Source organism: Eptatretus burgeri, chromosome 9 (genome assembly GCF_056783735.1).
Source record: "Eptatretus burgeri isolate ZD-2024b chromosome 9, Ebu_testis_v1, whole genome shotgun sequence".
In the NCBI taxonomy this organism is placed as follows: Eukaryota; Metazoa; Chordata; class Myxini; order Myxiniformes; family Myxinidae; genus Eptatretus; species Eptatretus burgeri.
In genome coordinates, this window is record NC_140969.1 from 53,142,311 (window position 1) to 53,166,560 (window position 24,250).

The following is a 24,250-nucleotide window of genomic DNA, read 5'->3' on the forward strand; positions in this document are numbered from 1 at the left end:
AGACAGCTTCATTACATGCTGTATTCCATTGCATGGGTTATCATAAGGTTTTCAATGTGAATAGCAGAACTGTTAACTTTTTTTTTTATAAACAAATTTGACCTGAAAATTTCTGCAAGTGTTTCAACCTCGCTGCCTCTCTTAACCTCACTGCCCATGTCGGCTTCTCGCTGCCCCGTCTCGACACCCATCTCTCCTCCTCTCGACCCCTCTGCCTTTCTTTCTCTTAAGTACTTGGCCAAGCACGTGCGCTCGCTCTTTTATGCGTATGCCAAATTTGTTCGTGATCTTTTTAGCACCCAAAGATAATTAAAATTAGCCACATTCATGTAATCTGGAATTGCACAAAACCTTAGACGTAGATGGATATACGTTTTGTTTCGGCAGGTATTGAACACGTATTAATTGCTGAATGATCTAAATCGAATGGCATGATTGTTGGCTCTAAATGACACAGCATGTTTGTGGAATGACTACTTCAGTTGGAATGGTACTAGCTCATGGTACCATACTACAAATGGTACTACTTCCTTGAGACAACAAGGGTTCACATGTCACCTTCGAGCTAAGCCAACAGTGATGAAAACCAGTTATCAGCTTGTTTCTGAAGTGAAACCATCATGAACTAACCACTTTTCACCAACACTGGTGTGTGCATGTTTTTTCTCACTTTTTATTGTTCCTTTTTTTCATACTCTGAATTTGATACTCATTCTTTTTCTGTTACTCTTGTGTAATACTTTTCCTCCTTTTATTCTCTTCTTCTTTCCTTTCCTTTTCTTTCCTTCATCCTGCCTTTTGTTTTCCTTCCCATTGGCAAAAGGCACCACAGAAAGTGGTTTTGGCTCGACATAAAGTTCAAGAGCCATTTGTGCAACATGCCTCAACAGTCGGAGTGTTAATTAAGCATCACCAACATGCAACCAACACTGCAAGAGGGATTTCAAAAAGAACACAACCACAAGGGTATCTGAAAGAAGATGTGGTTACTCATGGATTTGTCACAGGGGGTTTGATGAAGCAGCAAGCTGCCGAGGTATATGTGAAGGAAAAATCATCTGACGGAATTGCGGAAGAGAAGACCATTAAGGGATTTGTAAAAGAAGATGTTGGTGTTGGTTTCATAAAACAAAGTGCCTTGAAGGGAGTGGTAAAAGAGAATGTAGCCGAGAGATTGGCAGAACAGAAAACCGTTGGGAGAGTTTTAGAGGAGGGGGTTGGGCAATTAGAAAAACCAAAGGCCAGGAAGGGAATGGGAAAGGAGAATATTGCTCAGAGATTTGCAGAACGGAAGGCCATTGGGAGAGTTTTAGAGGGTGCTGAGGGATTGGAAAAACAAGAAGTAATTGAAGGATTGAAGGAGGAAGAGACAATTGAAGGATTGATGGTGGAGGATGTGAGTTTTACCAAACAAGAAGATGCTGCTGAATTGATGAAGCAAAAGGCTGCTCTCAAGCTTGAACTGTCTGCATTGCGCCTCCGTTCAAAGAAGGAGATGTCCCATCAGACAACATTGGTTGTAGAAGCATTGTCACAACAACAACAGACTGAAGCAGATTTTGCTAAACTTAAGGGTGAGTTAGAAAATATGGCTCAACAAAGAGTTGCTTTTGAATTGGAGCTGGAGCAACTGAGGGCAACAGCTGACAAGGCAACCAAACAGTGTGAAAAAGCCACAGAGGAAGCCAACAGATTGAGGTTTCAGACTGAGGAAGAAGCACAAAAAAGGAAAGAAGCTGAGGAAGAATTAAGGCTAAGGAAAGCTGCAGAAGAAGAAGCTAACATTGCCAAAAATGATGCTCTTGAAAAACTAGAACAAGTAAGCAAGCAAGCTGAAGAGGTAATGCTGAACCAGAAGGAGGCTGCAAAGAATGTTCTACACCAGGAAATGTTGGCTGAAACTGCAGTGATGGAGCAAAAACAAGCAGAGACGGAGCTCGAGCGAGAGAACTCACTTCACGGTGAGTCACCCACTGAAAGTAGAGCTGCGGAGCAAAAAGCTTGTGAAGACCTGCTTGCAGAAGTTGAAGAACGAAAGAAAATTGCCAAAGAAGCAGATGAAGCACGTAAAGCTGCTGAAAGCGAATTAGAAACTTGGCGACAGAGAATGGATGATGCTTTGCATTTGAAGGCATTAGCAGAGGATTCTGCAAATGAAAAAAGGATGGCTCAAAAAGATGCAGAAAGGCAGAAAGAAGCAGCAGAGATGGAAGCCAGAACACGAGCAGAGTCAGAAAGGATTGCTCTTGAACAAAGAAGGAAGGCTGAAGAAGAATGTGAAAAGATGCGCAAGTTAGCCGAAGAATCGTCAGCGTTAAAACTTGCTGCAGAGACCGATGTCTTGCATATGCGCACATCCATGGAAGAAGTTAAGCAGCAAAGAACAGCTCTGTCTGAAGAGCTAACATTAGTCAAACAAGATATGGGTCAGGCTTTGGATCAAAAAAATATGCTTGAAGATGAACTATTTCAGGTGAAGAAACAGGTGCAAGAATTAATGCAATGCAAAGTGCTGGCAGAAGAGGAAATTACGAAAAACTATTTGCAGCAGTCTGAGATGACACAGAGGGCCTCGGATGAAGAGGCAACAAAATTGGTGAACACAATAGCTGAAGTTGCTCGGTTAAAGGACATGCTGGATGAGATGATGCGAAAACGGAAACAAGCTGAAGATGAGGCAGCACAGCAGAAAGCGGAGGTGGAGCATATCCGAGAAGAAAAAGTCGCTGCCATTCAGGCAGAAAGGCATCTGAAGGAAGAAGTGGAGCGTGCTTTGTTGGATAGAGAAAGTGAGCAAAAGGAGTTGAGAATGATGGCAGAGAAAGAAGCTCAAGAACACCAACGCTTGGTGGCAGAAGCAGCTGACCAGCAGCATTCAGCAGAACAAGAGCTTGCTCTTCTCCGGCTCCAGTTTGAAGGAGACCTGGAGAAGCAGCGGGCCACACTTAATGATGCAATTAGTCAGCGCCACACCATTGAGTGTGAAATTCACACACTCCACCTGGAAGTGACAAAGACTGCCAATGAAAAGGCCAAATTGGAAACTGAGCTTCAGTGTCTTAGGGTTGCAGCAAATGAGGCTGCTCAGCAAAAGGCACAGGCTGAGGTGGAGGCGCAGCGTCAGAAGCAGCTAGCTATGGAAGAAGCACAAAAAAGGAAAGAAGCTGAAGAAGAATTAAGGCTAAGGAAAGCTGCAGAAGAAGAAGCTAACATTGCCAAAAATGATGCTCTTGAAAAACTAGAACAAGTAAGCAAGCAAGCTGAAGAGGTAATGCTGAACCAGAAGGAGGCTGCAAAGAATGTTCTACACCAGGAAATGTTGGCTGAAACTGCAGTGATGGAGCAAAAACAAGCAGAGACGGAGCTCGAGCGAGAGAACTCACTTCACGGTGAGTCACCCAATGAAAGTAGAGCTGCGGAGCAAAAAGCTTGTGAAGACCTGCTTGCAGAAGTTGAAGAACGAAAGAAAATTGCCAAAAAAGCAGATGAAGCACGTAAAGCTGCTGAAAGCGAACTAGAAACTTGGCGACACAGAATGGATGATGCTTTGCGTTTGAAGGCATTAGCAGAGGATTCTGCAAATGAAAAAAGGATGGCTCAAAAAGATGCAGAAAGGCAGAAAGAAGCAGCAGAGATGGAAGCCAGAACACGAGCAGAGTCAGAAAGGATTGCTCTAGAACAAAGAAGGAAGGCTGAAGAAGAATGTGAAAAGATGCGCAAGTTAGCCGAAGAATCGTCAGCGTTAAAACTTGCTGCAGAGACCGATGTCTTGCATATGCGCACATCCATGGAAGAAGTTGAGCAGCAAAGAACAGCTCTGTCTGAAGAGCTAACATTAGTCAAACAAGATATGGGTCAGGCTTTGGATCAAAAAAATATGCTTGAAGATGAACTATTTCAGGTGAAGAAACAGGTGCAAGAATTAATGCAATGCAAAGTGCTGGCAGAAGAGGAAATTACGAAAAACTCTTTGCAGCAGTCTGAGATGACACAGAGGGCCTTGGATGAAGAGGCAACAAAATTGGTGAACACAATAGCTGAAGTTGCTCAGTTAAAGGACATGCTGGATGAGATGATGCGAAAACGGAAACAAGCTGAAGATGAGGCAGCACAGCAGAAAGCGGAGGTGGAGCATATCCGAGAAGAAAAAGTCGCTGCCATTCAGGCAGAAAGGCATCTGAAGGAAGAAGTGGAGCGTGCTTTGTTGGATAGAGAAAGTGAGCAAAAGGAGTTGAGAATGATGGCAGAGAAAGAAGCTCAAGAACACCAACGCTTGGTGGCAGAAGCAGCTGACCAGCAGCATTCAGCGGAACAAGAGCTTGCTCTTCTCCGGATCCAGTTTGAAGGAGACCTGGAGAAGCAGCGGGCCACACTTAATGATGCAGTTAGTCAGCGCCACACCATTGAGTGTGAAATTCACACACTCCACCTGGAAGTGACAAAGACTGCCAATGAAAAGGCCAAATTGGAAACTGAGCTTCAGTGTCTTAGGGTTGCAGTAAATGAGGCTGCTCAGCAAAAGGCACAGGCTGAGGTGGAGGCGCAGCGCCAGAAGCAGCTAGCTATGGAAGAAGCTGATAAAAAACAGAAAGCAGAAGAAGAAGCAAGCAGATTGGCTCAAGCTGAAAAATATTCCACCAATTGTTATTTGGAGGCCATGAAGGAGTTAGAAGATTTGAGAATTAAAGCTGCAGAGGCCCTGAAAAAGAAAGAAGAAGCAGAAAAGGAGGCAGCCCAGCAACTTGAGCTTGCTAAAGCAGCAACACAGAAACAATTAGAAGCAGAAGAGCAAGCAAGACGAGCTGCCTCACAGTACAAAGAAGGAGAAATTCAGCAGCCTCAAGCAGAAGAACAGCTGTATGCACAGCGGCTCCAAAAGTCTGCTGAGCAAGCACAAAGGCTTGCTGAAGAGGTACAGCTTGCCAAACAGAAAGCTGAGGAACAAGCTTTTATTTGCCAGCAGCAAGCCCAAGATGTTGAGGTTTTGAGAGCCAAGGCTGAGAATGCAGCAGAACTGGCAGCACAGGCTCAGAGAGATGCAGACATACTAAGAAAGCAAGCAGAGGATGAGGCACAAAATAAAGTTCAAGCTGCTCAGGAAGCAAAGCAGCAACAAGAACTTGCCAAAAGAGAACTGGAAAAGCAAAAGCAACTTGTTGAGGTCACAGGAAAGCAAAAGGTATTGGTTGAGCAGCAACTTGAAAAGTTGCAAGTTCAACTTCAAAAGTCTGACAAGCAGCAGGTAGTTGTTGAAAAAGAACTGGAAAAAATGAGAGATGAAGCTAAATTGGCTGCCAAACAGAATAAACATTTGGAGGAAGAGCATGCTACTTTTAAGATCCAATTGGAGGAGCTCCTTGTGATGAAGATCAAATCTCAGGAAGAAATACAGCAGCTCACTGAAATTCAAGAAAAAGAAAAGAGGCTTCTACTGGAAAAAGAAGAAGAAAAGGTCAAAGTTCTCGCTGCCGAAGCAGAGAAATTGAGAGCAGATGCTGAAATGTCTGCGAGACTTCAAAAAGATGTGGAGGAAGAACTTTTTGAGCAGTGTAAACTAGCAGAAAAAATAATGAAGGAGAAGACCGAGGCCTTGGAGAAGGCCAAACGTGCTCAGCAGGAGGTCTTTGAAGTTCATAAGCACTGTGAAGATGCAGAGAAGCATCTTAGGACTGTAGCTAGTGGGCATGACAAATTAGAAGAGCAACTCAGACATGATGCAGAACACCATCAGAAAGCTTTGCAGGAAGAGCTTCGGAAAAGGACGGTTTTGCAGGCTGAGGCACAGCAGCTAAAGAATGTTGTCGATGAGCTCACCAGAGAACATTTACAAACACAAGCTGAGGCCCAAAAGGCCCATGCTGAAGCTCAAGAAGTGTCCAGCAAATTGATGACCTTACAAGAAGGAATTGCACACAAAGCAAGCGTTTGTGACGCGAGTGTACAAAAGGATAATGGGGAGAAACCGAAACCAGAAGCAATTTGCTTTGACATCGCGGTTACAGCTCAACCTGAATTTGAGGACAAATCTGTCATGGTAGATATGACTCAGACTGCCGAGATGCCTGCAGGTGGTGCCCCTGAAAATGTGATGGTGGAAGCAAAAGTACAAGAAGCTCAACTTGAAAGTAAGACAGATAGTCTTATGTCAGTGGAAGTTGCAACGCAAGTGGCGTTTGAAGAAGCTTCGGGGGCTATGTCTGAATCCGAGAAGGTTTGTTTTACAGCATGTTTACAGTCACTGTTAACAAAATTCTTCACTATTATATACAGTATTGCTTTTTGATAGTTTAAACATATTGAGCAAGATTATTGAACTGGACGATATGCTTAAACTTCCTTCGTTTTGAGGAGAAGGTAACCTAGTGTGCTATGATGTAAAAGTCAGGGTAAACTGCTTTGTTTTTTCAAACTACTTTTCAACACTTTTTCATTTGTAGAAGCCACCAAGCCACAGACTTTGCCATCTTCCTTCTGGAATTCGCTTGTTCATTATCCCTTCAAAGCCCATGTATTGTCTTCTTTGTATTTGTACAGTCGCAGCACCAAATATACTGCTCCATGCGTGTCTAGTGTTTACATCGACAGTGCCTTCAGAAAGTATTCATACCTCTTGACTTTTTTCACGTTTTGTTGTGTTACAGCCTGAATTTAAAATGGATAGATTTCAAAAAAAAATTCGCTGATCTACACAAAATACCCTGTAATGACAAAGTGAAAAGGTTTTTTTTAGAAATTTTCACAAATTAATTAAAAATGAAAAGCTGAAATGTCTTGCGTCAATAAGTATTCAACCCCCTGTGTCAATACTTTGTAGATGCGCGTTTGACAGTGATTTCAGCTTTGAGTCTTCTTGGGTAATGTCTGCAGCAGCTTTGCACATCTGGATTTGGGGATTTTCTTCCATTCTTCCTTGCAGAGTTGCTCAAGTCCTGTTAAATTGGATGGGGAGCGTCAGTGTACAGCAATCTTCAAGTCTTTGAACAGATTCTCAATGGGCTTTGGCTGGGCCATTCAAGGACTTTCACATTCTTTTTCTCAAGCCATTCCAGTGTTGCTTTGGCTGGATGCTTGGGGTCATTGTCCTGTTGGAATGTAAATCTTCGCCGCAGTCAAAGGTCTTTTGCACTCTGAAGCAGGTTCTCCTCAAGGATTTGCCTGCATTTGGCTCTACTTATTGTTCCCTGGATCATTAAACGTCTCCCTGTCCCTGTCGCTGAAAAGAATCCCCAGAGCATGATTCTGTCACCGCCATTGGTTCACGGTAGGGATGGTGTTAGATAGATGGGTGATGAGCTGTGCTCGGTTTCCGCCAGACGTAGCACTTTGCATTCAGGCCAAAGAGTTAAATTTTTGTCTCATCAGACCACAGAATATTTTTCCTCATGCTCTGAGTCGTTCACATGCCTTGTTGCAAACACCAGGTAGGCTGTCATGTGCCTTTTTCTCAGGGGTGGCTTCCTTCTGGCCACTCTCCCATAAAGCCTAGATTTGTGAAGTACTGCAGAGACTGTTGTCCTCCCAGCAGGTTTTCCCATCTCAGCTAAAGAACTCTGTAGTTTTGTCAGAGTGGTCATTGGGTTCTAGGTCACCTTCCTAACCAAGGTCCTTCTTGCCCTGTTGCCTAGTTTGGTTGGTCGGCGAGCTCTAGGAAGAGTCTGGGTAGTTCCATATTCTTTCCATTTCCTAATGATGGAGCGCACTGTGCTTTTGGGACCTTTCAACACTCTATAAATTGTTTTATACCCTTCCCCAGATCTACACCTCTTCACAATTCTATCTCAGAGTTCTACAGATAGTTCCTTGGACTACATGGTGGAGTTTCTGCTCTGACATGCAATGTCAACTGTGGAACCTCATATAATATAGAAAAGTGTGTTTCTTTCTAAACCATGTCCAATCAATTGAATTGACCACAGGTGGACTCCAATCAAGTTGTGGAAACATCTCAAAGATGATAAAAGGAAATTGGATGCACCTGAGCTCAATTTGGAGTGTCATAGCAAAGGGGTTGAATACTTATTGACTCAAGACATTTCAGCTTTTCATTTTTAATTGATTTGTAAAAAAATATTAACCTCCGCCATTGAAGATCGAAGGTTACTGTTTTCACCCCTTTCTGTTTGTTTGTTTGTTTGTGAACAGTATTACAGAAAAACTTCTCGACAGATTTCGACGAAACCTGGTGGGGGGGGGAGGTTAGGTATGGTCCAAGGATCATGCCATTAGATTTTGTACTTGGTCCAAAATCCAATATGGCCGCTATGGCGGCCATTTTGAAAAAATATTTGAATTTGTTTTTTTGCATTTCTCCATGTTTTAAGTGATTTCCAACCCTCCCCCCCCCCCCCAAAAAAAAAATTGTTAGAGAAAAAAAAATTGCAACTTTTTTATCAACAAAATTTCGATTTTTTTTTTTTATACATTTCTACATGTTGTAAGTGATTTCCAACAGAAAACATGCCAAAATTATAATTGCGGCTGATTTTGGAACTTCAGGTGGATATTCCCACGTAAAATCAATTTCTGTCTCAAGGAATCAAGTTATGACGAATGAATTGAGTATGTAAAAGTTAAAATTAAAAGGGAAAGTTGCAAACTATAACTCTGTGAGCACTGTTGACGTCAAATTGAATGAATAGGATATCAGGTTCACTTGAGTGACCTAGCAGTATTGGCGGCGGAGGTTTTGCACTCTACCGAGTGCTCCCCCTCTATTTTAAACATGTTTTCACTTTATCATGAGGTATTTTGTGTAAATCGGTGACAAAAAATTTAAATTTAATCCATTTTAAATTCAGGCTACAACACAACAAAATGTGAAAAAGTCAAGGGGTGTGATACTTTCTGAAGGCACTGTGTATGCTTGATATTGTCATCCTCTTTCCAAATTGGCAAGTGATTCCAGGTTGAGAAGAAGGCAGTGTCACAAATTAACAGTAATAATGGGTGTTGGACAGAAATGGGAAGAGTTAGGGAAACATCTCCAGCCCCAAATCAAACTTCAAGTGGCATCAGTTATTACTGTGTGCAAGGTGTATTATTACTGTGTACAACGTATAATGGGGTTGATAAGAGGAGTTCCACTTTATCATAATAGAAAAGGGGAGCTTGTTCAAGGTGTATTTTTCTTTTATAATACGAGCTGCATTGCTTGAAGATGCCTGGCTTGTGCCAGGGATTGTTCGAGTGCTGGCTTATTCCTACATTGTTTGCTTTTCTGGATTCTGCACAGCTGTGCAGAAGTGGATATTCTTCAACTTTTTGCAAAGGGTTCATGGTGATAATCCTCTTCTCATTTTCCTTCTGCTTCCTCCTCTTCATTTTCCAAGATGCAAAAACATGTCTTTCCTCATTAAAGGCATTTGTGGATGCCCAGTGCTTTATTTCTCATGTTGTTCATGCTGACTTGACTGAGATGTGTAATTCTATTGTAGAAGACAGAACAACCTCAGAACATCCTTGCGATTCTTAACTATCGACTTCAGACCATGAAGCTAAATGAAAAGAAAATGCTCGACAGGAATGTTGCAGAAAACCATGGAGTTTCAGAAGACACCATGACGTCTAAATGCATTGAACCATCTCAAACACCTGGGCCTCCATTTCAGGCACCACTGAAGTTCGCTTGTTTGCCCACTAATAAAACGCTTGTGTTGAATGAGGTTAAAAGTCTTTCAACAGGCAGTTCTTCTTGTTATTCCATCGCTGGTGCCGATATGCCAGGAGCAAAGAGGTGTATAACAGAAGAAAAGCCATCACAGATGCTTAAGATGAACAAAGAAAAAGAGACAAACATGCGAGCAGAAGGCGTCTCGATTCTTCGGCATCAGTTACATCGGATTACCCAGCACAAGGATGAGGTGAAGCAAAGCTTGCATACGGCACAGCAGTGCTGTCGGCAAACGGAAGAGATAAAAACTGCAGCCGAAGAGAATCTCAAGCAGCTTCAGCAAAGAACGAAAGATGGTCTGCATCAACAAAACCGACTTCACGAACAGTTGCAGTGCCGGGAAAAAGAGCTTGCAGAGTGCTCACAAAAGAAGCATAAAGCAGAAGAAGAACCGACTCATCAAACTTTATCAGAGGAGCAGCCGAGCTTGTGCTGTAACCTACCCGAACAGGCGCTCCAGAACCAACAAGCCCCAGCTTTGGAACAACTGACACTGGAGGAGAAGGCAGAGATGGAAGCACAACGAGAGCTGGCTATTTCCAGAGATGTTCTTCACCAAGAGAGCTTATTGCAAGCTGAGATGTTGAGTAAGGAAAAACAGCTTCACTCTGAAATTAAAAGTTTCTTGCAACAGCAGAGGAAGAATGAAGGAGTAATTAAAGGTCTGAGTGGACAGGTTGATGAAATGAATTGGGTCAAGGCAGTGAGAGAAAATGAATTTACCAAGTTGAGAGACACGATTCGCCATATAGAAATGGAAAAAACAGTGGCAGAAAAATTCACGATGGAGCAAAGAGAACATATTAATGCTTTGGAGACCAAGCTTGTGGAGAAAGAGCAGCAGACTCGAAGAAATGAGCAACTCAAAGAAAAGTACCTGATTAAGATTGATACTCTAGAAAGAGAATTGTCAGAGAACAACATGGATGATGATGCAGTGGAGTGGTTAATTTCTGACCTTCAATTATGTGTAGAGCCATTCGAGAACTGTGAACCAGACCTTGAAAAAGAAACAGTATGTGATGTGAAAAGAGAGGTGTTTGAGATGAAAAATAAGTTGGATAAACTTTCAAGCGAAAAGGGTTTATTTCAGGAGAAGGTAAATTCGATGACTTTGCATTTGACCCAAATCGAAGAGGAAAAATTGAAAGCGGAAGAAGATGCCAGAAATTTGAAATTAAAAGTTGAACACATTGACAAAGAAAAGCTCACATTTGAGAATGACATAGCAAAACAGAAAGCTCTTGTTGAGCAGCTGAGAAAGTCGAAGGATGATGCTGAAGAAAGAAATGCGCTCATTAATGAGACTGTTAATCGTGTCAACCTTGCATCTTTAGAGATCGAGAAAGAGTTGAAGCAGAAGCTAGAAATCGAGGCTGCAAAGCTGCACAATTTAAAATGTGCACACCAAGAATCGGATAAGGTTCTCAAGCTGCTGAATGTGAAGAAGGAGGAGGCAGAGAATGAAGCCGGGCGACAGCGAAAGCTGGTGGAGATCGAGAGAGCCCAACGGGAAAAGCTCAACATCAACCTGGAGCAGGTTCAGGAGAAATTGGAAACAGTCATTGCGGAAAAGAGAACGATTTTCAATAAGTTAGTTATCTTACAAGAAGCCGCTCAGGTACATACATTTATTTTGCATTTATGTAGTATTCCTTGGTGTAAAAATCCCAAACTTTTCAATCCCATCGCATTTTTTTTTATTTTTGTCGAAACAGCTGCTCAAGACCTTAAAAAAAAAATTTTTTGTTGTTGTTCCAGATTAGTTGTAATTAGTAAATCGCTGCTTTTGTTGCACTGTTATTATGCCATGTGAGATATACATTTTAATATCCATTTCTGAAACGCGTTTCAGCAAAATTCTAGTGTGCCGACAACTACTTTATGGCCACAATTGTCACTATCTTATTGTGGGGTCATCCAGGGAATGTTTTTGACCCAAATCTTTCACAAATTTGCTGGCCAAGTCTGTCCTTCCACCAAAGGTAATTTGGGCAAGAAGTTGTAATTGGTTCAGGGTTCTGGTGGCAATTTGCCTACTTTTTTGTGAAAGACACTGGGATCTTGAACATACCCCAATTACCAGTGCTGGTGAACAGATCCTCCAGCTTAACGTCCCCCTAATGGACGGCACATACTTTGATGATGCGCCTTGCATGAAAAACATCAGGGTGGCAGTTTATAGCTTGGTCTGGATTCAAACCCAAGCGAGATAGCTTGGAGGCGAGTGCACGCATCTCTAAGCTGCAGTATACAAGTAGCCATCATATTTTGGCTCAAATGGTGCTTCAAAATTTATTTCACACCTACATCAATAAACACATCGGTAGATAAAATAAAAAAAACGAGAAGGGCACTCGGTAGAGCGCATACCTTTGCCAGGCTGATTAGTTTACGTTTTGGCTGGACAGCTTGGGCCGGATCTGATGGGCCGGATCTGGATTCAGACCTGAACTAAAATTTAATTATCTTGTTATTGTCACCTAACCAACTCATCCACCAAGTTTCGTCCGAATCAGTAAATAACTTTTTGAGATATCATGCTATCTATCGTTTTATCCCGATCACTCAATGGTGAAGAATCACTTTTAAAAGATTTGGATCCGGATTCGGATCTTCAAATTCGAATCGATTCTTCCTTGTTATACACCCAACCTGCCCACCAAGTTTGATCTGAATCCATCCTCAATTTTTTGAGATATCGTGCTATATATCGTTTTCAGCTCTATCCTGTCTCTCAATGGTGAAATGTCACTGAAAAAATTCTCTGATCCATATCTAAATAAGGATCTTCAACAAAATCTAATCATTTTGTTCGTCCTTGTCACGCACCAAACATTTCACTAAATTTCGTCCGAATCCAATCACAACTTTTTTGAGATATTTTGTTCACAAACAAACAAACTGACAGACAGGGGTTAAAATATGACCTCCTTCCACCTTCGCTATTGGATGTAATAATTCTAATTGTTGCCACATGCAAAGTTATCTGAGAAAATACTCATGGGAGGGAGGAAAGTGGTGGAGGTGGGGTTGTGGGGTGGTGGTAATACAAGAGCATCTTGCTCAAGAGCATAGGCTAAATGAGGTACTTGTTTTAGGATAATTCTGAAGGTGTGGGGAGCTGGAGGGAGATCTGTTTTTGGTTAATCAAAGAAACTTTTAAAAACAGCCATTAAACTATGAGAATGTGTTGGTATTTTATTTTTTATGGAGATGATAGCAGCTAAGGAGTTTTTTGATATAGCATGACAGCATCCTAACAGCTTAATTATTTTCTTTCTCATATGGGCAATATCTCGGGCACCTTATGAGCTCGAGAGCTAATATTTGGACATGACAGTGAACATGACAGTGAACAAGGCTATAAAGGGTAATTTTTTATTGATTAATCAATTAATCGATGAATCATTCATTATACGAGGAATTACTTAATTTTCAAAAAGTTACAGATGTAGATGAAACGGTGGTGGTTTTGGGATGCTATTAGTCAATTGATTAAGAAATTAATTTCTTACGATTATTATTTATTTATTTAAATGATGCAATTAATCAGTTAATCAATCAATTATTGTACACCACTTCCAATTCCGTCTCCATGTGCTGCACGACGAGTAAATATAATTTGTACACATTCACCTCAGAAGTGCACCACTCCCTCCCAATTCTGTCTCCATGTGTTATAAGGCGGCATCGCCGGGCGCTGGAGGCGCCCCGGCAATGATGCGAGCTGAAGGATTTGTTATTTATTTATTTGGCATGAGTGCGGTGTACTTTGAATGTACCTCCACTTGTCAAGATTATTAATTTCAAATATTTCCTTTTATAATGTCATTAAATTGTATTCGAGATGTCAGGTCAGGTCAGATATGGGAGCATGCGCTGGAGTCGTGCGTCGCTGCGTCCACTTTCCGCTGGTACTCCAAGGGCCTCCGTCGAGCCATCCCCAAGGAAGATGCCTGGCCTATCCCCATCTCGTTGAGATGTTGATCAAGCTGAGCACTCTGGTAGACCCTGCAGTTCTGGATTATCCTCCAGTGACCATCAATGAGCACATGGTCAATCTCATTTGCCACACCACCAGCGTTGGAATATATAGTCCAGCAATTAGCCTGTGGGTGCTGAAACCATGAATCAGCCACCCGAAGTCCATGACTTCTTTCAAAGTCAAGGAACTTAGTGCTATTCTGGTTCACAGTTCCAGACCCATGGGGACCAACACCTGTCTCATAACCATCCCTATCAGTTCCGATTGATGCATTGAAATCCCCCAAGACTAGAAGGGTATCTCACCTGGGGCACTGATCAACCACAGACTCGAGCATTGCATAGAATGCGTCCTTCATGGTGAGATCACTCGCCTCAGTGGGAGCAATTTCAGAGACCAGTGAAGTGACACCCAAGGAGTGACTAATCCTTTGTCTCATAAGATGCTCGTTGATCAGTGTTACTTCAATTATCATTGGAGTCAGCTTATTAGACACAGCTGCAGCAACTCCTTGGGCATGGTAACCAGCAGAGCGACCAGACCAATAGTCGGTGTAACCACCCGCCATAATCTCACTGCAATCCGGTCTCCGAACCTCAGAGAGTGCTGCAATACCAATGTCCAAACACTTGAGCTCAGATGATAACAGAGACAGGTGATCATCCTCTCTTGGGGATAGGACATTCCAGGCACCCACCCGAAGGGACTGCCTCACATTAACCCATGGAGACCGCCGTCTGGTGGATGACACCTCAGCACCACCCCGACACACACTACCACACTCTGACCCGGGAAGGTTGCCCTAATCCCGTCATCCGGTTACCTGTCCTGCGAAGGGAGGCTACACAGAATGTACTCCCACGGAGTAGATTTTCAGATTTATTTTTGCTTTTGGTATGTTTTGCAGGATGAAGGGTTTTACGGTGGCCAGAGTGCAAATCCTGCCACCAACCTCATAATAAAAAGTAACCCAACTGCACGAGGACGTCCGCAGACACAGTTGGGCACTAGATATGGATGGTCATTGGCTCACAAGGAGCTCCTCCACCCTTTGACAGGTTTTGTTTTTAATCCTGCTGGGTGTCCATATCCAAACACCCTCCTCACCAGGAAACTTGGTAGGGGAGACCGTTTAGTTTCCAACACCCGACCATGAAACAGTTTAGTACAGGTTTATATGGTATCTGTAGCAAGTCACAGATGTAATCTGACCTGACCTGACAAACATGAAATTCAAATTATTAATTTCAAATATTTCCTTTTACAAAATAATTTAATTGTAGTCGAGATGAAATATATCACTCATGATTCTTCCTTTGAATCAGTCAAGACATGCCGATCCCATTTTAAGTATTTATGTATTTTAATGTTGTGTAGAATTTGGTGTTTTGTTACATTTTCATAACAGAAATCTTGCAAGAAAAATATTTTGATTAGCAGTATTGGGTTTGTGCACACACAAGGGAATGAAGAAAACAATAAACAGATGACCTTGCAAACACAGTCAAAAACGAGAAAGCATCGGAAAATTCGAATCCCGTCCGCTTTGTAGTCGGACTTATTCTTCTCCGTATTTTAAACGGTACCTTTCACCCTTTGACCTTTTGACTCAAATTCTTAATTTGACTTCTCTATATTCTCATCATAAAGCTTTGTTGAAAATTTGATGACGAAAACTCGAGTGGTAAAAAGTTATGGCCTGGACAGACACGTGGACAGACACATGGACAGGCACAGACATGCAAACACACAGACACAGACAGACACACACACACAGACATGCACACACAGACACGCACACACACACACACGCACACACGCACACACACAGACACACACACACACACAGACACGCACACACACAGACACGCACACACACAGACACGCACACACACAGACACGCACGCACACAGACACGCACACACACAGACACGCACACACACAGACACGCACACACATGATTGTAAAACCTCATCTCACGCTGCGTGAGGAATGTTCCAATAGCCAGGATTCCTTGGTGGTGTAATTGTTGGAGCATCCACTCTGAGTCTCGGAGGTCGGCGGTTCAAACCTCATCCAAGTCATACCAAAGACTTTACAAATGCTACGTGCTGCTTCCTTGCTCGATGTTCAGCATTTAAAAAGTATAGAGCACGGCCAAACAACCATAGGTTGGCAATGTAACGGCCTCCTACTGCATTGAAGTTCCTTGGAAGGAAAGTTGTATTTAAAAATGAGAATCTTCATTGATTCTCTCGGGTGTGATGTGCACCCTGGAGCTTGCACATTCCTTCATCTCGGGTGTGACATCCAACTCTTTGCTTTTTGGTACCCGCAGTCTTCTCTAAAACCAATTGATCATTCATTGTATTTATTAGATATGATTATGCATGATCTACAATGTTTTGCAAAGTTTACGATTCTTTTTTAGTGTAATTTCGCTCCTTACTTTTTATATATTATTTTTAGTATCAAATCTTTTGCTGATTGACGTGATCCTCTGGTAGTGAAGTTTTACACACAAAATACACCATTTGCATTGAGGTCGTTATGTCCAAATTAATGCTCATCAAAACAATTTCTTGTTTATTTTCTCCGTATCAAAACTTACATAATTTTGTAATAATAATAATAATGTTTATTATTACCCACCAAAAAAATGAAAAATTTCAGTCAATCATGGCTCACAAAGTTCACATAATGATAAATGATGTCAAAACAATAGCCATAGTACAACAAAAATCACAATGAAACTATCAAGGTTACACAAAGGGAACAACAATTCAGCAGACAACTCCAGTGTCCCCACTGCTTCCTACTAACCCCATTAATATCACCGACTTCCATTAAAAACCCAAACAGAAAACGATACAAATGATTTCAAAAATCTGCTAGTTCTGTATGTCAAGCCTCTTAACCTCCTTCCAGACCTCATCTGTTCATAAAGCATATATAATGGGTGGATAGGATTTTTTTTTTATGATGGATTTATTTCGTTCGTGAAACCTTCGTGAAAAGTCATTCACGAGAGATGACACTTATGTCTGTCTTTTCTCCAAGGATCTTTCCAGCCTATTTTGCTACTATGCAGTGAATCACCTTTTTTATCACCACTAAACCAAACACAGCAAACCATGCAAGATAACACTCTCAATTGCTGAAGCATAGAAAAGCCTCATCATGGTTTTGTCTACCCTAAATGATTTCAGAAGCCGAAGAAAGTAGAGGCGCTGTTATCATTTAGAAACCGTCGATTTACAGTGTTCTGACTGTGAGAGATTATCCCCGATGATTATGCCTCAATACTTATCGGCGTGAACAGCCTCAATATCAACATTTTTTTATCGTGATTAGGGATAACTGAAGTTTAGATTTCCTGAAGTCAAAATGCATCTCTTTAGTGTTTTGGGTGTCTTTCAACTTAAGGAAATTTTCACTTCACCACATAACAAGATTCTGAATCGTGTTTCTATCATCCAGTGCACTATCTGTAAGAAAACCGACAATCACAGTGTCATCTGCATTTTTAAAGATGCTATAGCTGTATATTTCTGAGCAGGTTGCAATAATATTTTAAACTTGCACAAATAATAAAGAAAAAAAATTATATAGAGAATTCCCAACTCGTCCGAAAGTTGCAGACAAGCAATCTTGTCACCATTTTCCAGGCAACCTGAGTCACAATTTCCCACCAAATCCATGTGTTTCCATTGTAAAAACATTGATACATGGCAAAATGCAGGCAAACCCCAAAGCTTTGCACCCACATTTAACTGCTGTACTGGTCTCACCACTCACGTATTGCCGGTGACTGTATAGAACAAATCATTAACAGTTGTAATGCCAGAATCTCGACAATCTCTCTAGTTCCACGCTTTAAAGGCCCAATTACATATCTCACCTGCAATATTTGGCAAAACGATCAATCATCTCTCTCACAATCATTAGCCACCAATTGCAACCAACATTACGTAATTATATTGAGGATTGTACAATGAACCAACAAGAGACGCATACAAGCAAGCCCGTTCTAATCTCCCAACCGACCCAAGTGGTTCTGTAGTTTAAACAGGAATGACCACACTGTGGTGACAACTTGCGACGCAAAACAAACAAACAAAAAAACCCTGGCAGTTTATAATTGCAGAGGCCTACAGGCCTAATGTGTTCGGCCCACCAGAAAACCAAGATGGCGGCCATACCATTTTTGTCTGAGTGTCGTGGTGGGTGGTGTCAAGCGACCAATGGGGCTGTAGTCCGGCAGTTATCTGACCAATGGGTGCACATTTCCAAAATTGACCCCCAACAAGAACCCCAACAACAATGGCAATGCAGAGCTCTTGTTTGTATACCTGTGACATGTCATAGGTAAAAAAAAGAAACAGACATTGCACATGGGAGGGTGCTTTACACGTTGCGTACTTTATTACACCATTGCTGTTGATCCAGCAATTAGTGCTGAAACCGGTACGGCAATGGAATGGTCGCACAGCTTTGTACTTGCCTACGTTTGTGTCACACATCACTTTTTCTTATTCATCGTACCTTTTTGGTTTCGTAAACTTGAATATTATCACACTTATTTTTCATAGATATTTGAATCTTGTACCTTTTTAAATTTTTAAGTACAATATTTAGAAGTAAACCAGTGTATTTACATTAATATACAGGGTGAAACAGAAAGGACGAAATCTTTTGACGATGCCGTAATTTTGTCACATGAGTTCTTATTAAACTGAAAAGTTTTTAATTTGTGTTCAAACAAAAAATTGTTCCATTGTTTTCTCAACAATATTAAGCCAGTTTTGTCATTTTGATGTAAAATAAAAAAGTTACAACATAATAAAAAAAATCTAGTCTTTTCTGTTTCATCCTGTATATTCTCGGTGAAGTGTCTTAAACACATTTGGTTCCATATTTAAACACCAATGCTCTCTTTCAAGTTCTAACTTTATCATGCTATTGCAACAAATCTAAATAATAATTAAGTGGTTTTATTTGAAAAAAAAGGCTTGGAGTTGGGGAGGGGGGTGGGGTGGAGTAGGGACTAGGTCAGATGCTTGGTGGCTTTTTAATGTTTTCTTCAAAATACTGTTTTCCCCACACCTTCAAAAAATTCTCTCATTGGAACATAAATTATCAATCACATTACCCTGACTTTTAGATTTTTATTATTACATAATTGAGTATCCAATTATTGTTTGAGATTGATCAACCTTTTGAAGAAAAATCTTGTACAGACACTTGAGAGTCACATTTTTGGCTATACTTTCAGAATACAGTCATGTTTGGGAGTTAGATAATACATTTTTCATTTTGTATTTCTAAATTATTTTTCCAGCTTGATCAACATTTGTAATAAGTCGAATAACTGTATAATCACAATAAATTTTTTGAGTGGAATTTTAAAAATCATGATGAAGACATTGCTTCCATTGTTTTTGTTACAGGAAGCTCGATTATCCGAGTCAAATCTCATTCATGAGGCTCAAACTTTACGAAAGAGAATTGAAGAAGAAACTTCCAAACATAATGTTGAGAAAGAAACATTGATGATGCAACAAAACATTTTAGAAGAACAGAAGCTACAACTCCAAAAGATATTTGAGGATGAGTTAAAAAATGCGAAAGCCCTGCTGGATGTTGAAACCAAAAAGAGGCGTAAACAAGAGGAAGATAATGTCCACTTGTGCGCACAAATGCAAGAAGCTTTGAGGGAACAGAAAAGAGCTCAAATTGACATTCAGAAAAAGCAGGAGAAGCTCCTTGGGTTGGAACAACAGAAAGCCTTGAAAGAGAAGAAAGAACGGGAAGAGGAACATTTGTTGTTGAAGGATCAGCTGAAAGACCAAGAGTTGCAGGAAAAACGGTCACTAGAGAAACAACGACTTGAACTTGCAATGCTTCAGAGTAATGTTGGAAAAGAGGTAGAACAGCAAAACGATTCCTCAGTACAAAGTAGTTTTGAAATTGAGAAGGGCGAAGTGAGTGCATCTACTTCTGTTGTCAAGCAAGCCACCATGACCACAACCACGACCACGACCACAACATATATGTACAGCATGAAAGATACTGCAAAGGCTTTGGAGGAAGTCTTGATAACAATTCCTTGTGGTCAGATGATGGGTAAAACACTCACAGTATGGGAAGTTCTTCATTCCAGCCTGATCCAAGAAAGCAGTAGTCAAAATATCATATCCACGTATCGAGAGGGCAAAACATCCACAATAAAGATTATTGTCATAATAGTTGAGATTATAGAGGCTGGAGCTGCAAAGACAGACAGGACGAAGCTAATTAGTATTCGAGGCATCAGGCATCCGGTGACACTTGAAACTCTTATCCAAACAGGTTTGTTGTCCGAAGAAACTGCAAGCCTCGTCTTAAAGGAGAAGAAAACTATTGAGGAAGTTTCAGCATCTTTGAAAAGCTGTTTGCAAGGTACTGGAACAATCGCTGGTGTCGTGGTGGAATCCACTAATGAGACCATGGACGTGTACAGAGCCATGAAAGTAGGACTGCTCAAACCTGGTATTGCCTTGGAGTTGCTTGAAGCTCAGGCTGCCACAGGTTTTCTTCTTTCCCCACTCTGGAATGAAAGACTGACTGTGGAACAAGCTGCACAAAAACAGTTGATCAGTCTTGACATTAAAGAAAAACTGCTCATTGCAGAAAAAGCAGTCACTGGATTCAAAGATTTGTACACTGGCAAGTTGCTCGGAATTGGCCAGGTATTGCAAAAGAGCGAGAGTCTTCGAGACTTGGCTGTGAGACTACTGGAAGCTCAACTTGCAACTGGTGGTATTATAGATCCCCAGTTGAGCGTGCGCTTGCCGCTTGCGGTGGCTCATGAACGAGGCCTTCTGGATGCAAAGATGATGCAGATCTTAACCGGTGGATCATGCACTGCCAGGTGCTATCACGACCCAATAACTGATGAAATGTGCTCTTACAAAGAGCTGCTTCTGAAGTGCCGTTTTGTAGTGGGTTTACACATTCTTCCCATCAAGGAGGTGCCAAAAGAACGCAAGCTTTCAAGTAGATCTTCAGTACGCAAACGCAAGGTTTTGATCATAGATCCCGACTCGGGGAAAGATCTGTCTATTTATGAAGCATACAGACAAAGTATTATTGATTGGAACACATATCAAGAGCTAATTGAGCAAGAAAGCGAATGGGAAGAAATAGTAACCAGTTCAGCCGAAGAAGGTACATTATCTTCTGTTCTCATTGATCGGAAATCGGGGAGACAATTTGACATTCAACAAGCCCTTGCAAACGGCACTCTTAGCCAGAGATCATTGGAGCAATACCGTGCTGGAGATCTGCCAGTGTTTGAGTTGGGCGCCATACTCACAGGTAAAGTAAAGTATCCTCATACTTTCCCCTCTGAGGACAACATCCAGCATTTGCAGCAGCAGCAGCCTCTTGCAGAACACACTGAGGAGATTGGCCCTGTGGCAGGAATTATAAATGTGGGCAACATGGAGAAAATGTCGGTGATGGAAGCAATGCAGCGTGGACTTGTGAATCGCTCAACCGGCCGCAGACTTTTGGAGGCCCAAGCTTGCACAGGTGGAATAATGGACATCAACACTGGACACCGCCTGTCCACTGAAAGTGCTCTCAAAGCTGATTTAATTGACACCTTCCTTTTTGACCAACTGACTGTTGCAGAAAAAGCCTATTGTGGATTTTGGGATACGGAAACCAAATCCTTGATTCCTCCATCTCAAGCACTGCTTAAAGACTTGCTGTTTCCTGAAATGGCGATGTACCTTCTGCAGGTCCAGTATATTACTGGAGGTCTTGTGGAACCAGGAAAAGAAGAAAAAAAGAAGAGAATGTCTTTGTCTGATTTTCAAGAAAAGGGGTATATTGATGTGCAGACTGTGCAAAAGCTTAAAGACATGACGACTTATCCCAAATGTCTTACTTGTCCAAAAAATAAAAAATACATATCTTTCAAAGAAGCTTTGGACTCATCTATAGTGGATCCCCAAACTGGATTGAAGTTTTTGGAAGCAATTGCGAATGAAGCTGCTGCTTGTATTCGTGATCAAACGGGATCAGACTCAGCATCTGGTTTTAGTGGAGGGTCAGGTAGTAACCTTCCAGGGAATGTGCCATTCGGTGCAACTGAACAAGGTGGTCACAGACAGAGCAGGAATGGTAGCAGTTTTGAACAAGAGAGTTGGAGCTCAAACACAAGGCAAATGAGATTTGAATCGAGTCAGATGAATGAAAAAGGTTTGCCTGAAACACCTGGTCCTTCAACTAGCCTGGCATTGCTTGCTGAAGGATTCTCCAGGAATGTAGAAGCAGAAAATGGTGGTGCAACACAGAATGCCACTACTAAATACAATCAGAATATTGACCAAGATAACAAGACACCGCCTTTTTTAGTGGATTGCTCCGTGCTTGAGGGGGGTGTTCCCTCTGGCACGGAGCACCTCAAGTTTTTTTTGACCGAAACTCCTGAATATGGACAAGATGGGCGGCTAATTGATGATGGCTCTTCCTCTTTTCCCTTAACACATGATCCTCAAGGCGATTTCAAAGTTAATTTTTTCGGGGATGGCTCTATGACTGAGCGGCACAACCTAACACCTGGCACAGAGCCTTTTCCAGTGCCAAATATCATTGAATATCCTCAACATTCTTGTCCTTGTGCTGGTGATACTTTATTTACACATTCTTCAAGGCCAAATAATATTTCTATTCCTGAATTTTCCCAATATGAACACTTGCCCAACAATGCAGTACTTCAAAAACAATCATTCTGGGCAGCAAGTGCCACATTTAATAAGTTGCAAACCCGTTCTACCAATTGCCCTACTGCACCAAGGACATGCAACAAGGAGGATGAGAACATCTCCAATGTTGACAATAAGAGGGAAACACGTTTTCTTGGTTCACTCATGGAAAAAGCATCCTGCTCCAAGGACATGGACTGCACTCCCAATGTTTCTTCAAACACCGATGACGGAGAGGATGAAAACTTTGCAGGGAAGAAAGCCACAAACCCTTTTTCCATAAGTGAGAACTTGTGTTTTGCAGATTTTCAAAGATGGCAGGAGATTCAAACTGAGCTGATGCCACAGATCACAACGGTAGAGTGTGCCTGCAATCAGGTTGCTGTGTATTTTGGGCTGGACAAAATGCTTATAGGGGAAAGTGGAAGTGGAGGAGACCTTGTAAATAGATGTTTGGCATTGCTCCAAACCCTGCCCCGTGTGGTGCGTTGCAGTAGAAATGCTAAACTGCATAAATGCACCATGCTGTACCTGAGTGCAGACCTCATCACCGGTACCAAAGGTTTAAGAGCATTCACATCCAAAGTGCCTACCAGTAGCACAACACTGTTTTCTTGCCTTGAAAAGCAGATTGTTATGCCTTTGAATCCTGTAAAAGCTGTGTCATTTCCTTCTCGGTCCTTTCTCTCACCACTCTCCTTTTGGCACCTTTCTGCTGCGCTACTGTTATGTCATTGGTGTGATGGTGTGTCTGACATGCTAACCTGTGCTCTCCTATTTGCAATGCTGCTAATCATAATTCTCCCTTTTATTCCTGCTTGTGCCACACAATGGATTCTGCCTTTGCATTGCTGTTCCAAGTGTATTTTTCACAGGCCTCGTATGTACAAGTTGGTGTGAGGCCACAATATGAAAATTGCTGCCAACACCATAAAACTAAATCTGTGCCATTTTTTATTTTATTTTATTTTATTTTTTAGCATACTTTAAGACTTGGTACACAACCTGCAAACTTTCCCTTCAATGGGTAATTGCTATTATCATCATCGCTTTGTGTTTCGACAATTGATGAAGTGGTTGTTGCTTTTACCCCTCGAAAGTCTTCATGTGAATCGCACTATTCACAGACCAAACAGAATTGCCTCCTACTTGGCACAAAATTATTTCACAAACCAATGACCTGTGTGGATTGTATTAAAACAATGATATGTATGCATTTTGAGTGCAATTGTGTACACTGCCTGGCCAAACCATTCAACAGCCTCACCAACTGCCATGTAGGCCACCGTGGATGGGGCCTTACTTGACTACCTGAATAAATTGTAATATCAATTATACAAGTTTTTGTAACTGATATTTTTCCATTCATTCGATTTTTACTTTTTCGATCAAAATTCTCCCCACAGCCCGATGGAGTTTTCTATAGTGGAGTATTTGTTATTGTCAGTGATTTCACGTCGACACACAGATTCTGCTCATTGTCGGGGATGAGGTCCGAGGATCATTTGCACCAAAGAATGATGCAGGATGTTTGCCAAGCGATTCATCCCAGCAATGATGCTGCTAACAGCATTATCGCCTGAAAAGTCATACGATAATGAAATCATAACTATTAATACTACGAAAAGTATTTTTACATTTGTATAGTCATTGGGTAAACCCATGTATGCATTTGCTTACTGTGCCATTTTTGCATGCGTTTATGCATTTATATGAATCACGGACTCCAACGCAGCCCTTCGTCCATGACGGAGGGTTCAGGTCGTCCCACAGAAATATTCCCTACACTTTTGCATTATGTAAGTAATAATAGGAGAGCCTACAATTTTTCTAAGA

General features: G+C 41.6%; 2 protein-coding genes across 2 annotated transcripts in view; both read left to right on the forward strand.

Annotated features, from left to right (window-relative positions):
- The window catches only part of LOC147020138 (microtubule-actin cross-linking factor 1-like), a 212,772-nt gene that overhangs the window by 75,613 nt on the left and 112,909 nt on the right, over positions 1-24,250 (forward strand). The gene's annotated exons all lie outside the window — the stretch shown is intronic.
- On the forward strand, positions 1,016-23,754 carry LOC147020139 (uncharacterized). Its single transcript, XM_085896631.1, is given in 4 exon segments — positions 1,016-4,912; positions 4,989-5,037; positions 5,040-6,211; positions 19,109-23,754. Coding segments are annotated over 4 exon segments (9,324 nt in total). The 3' UTR covers positions 23,315-23,754.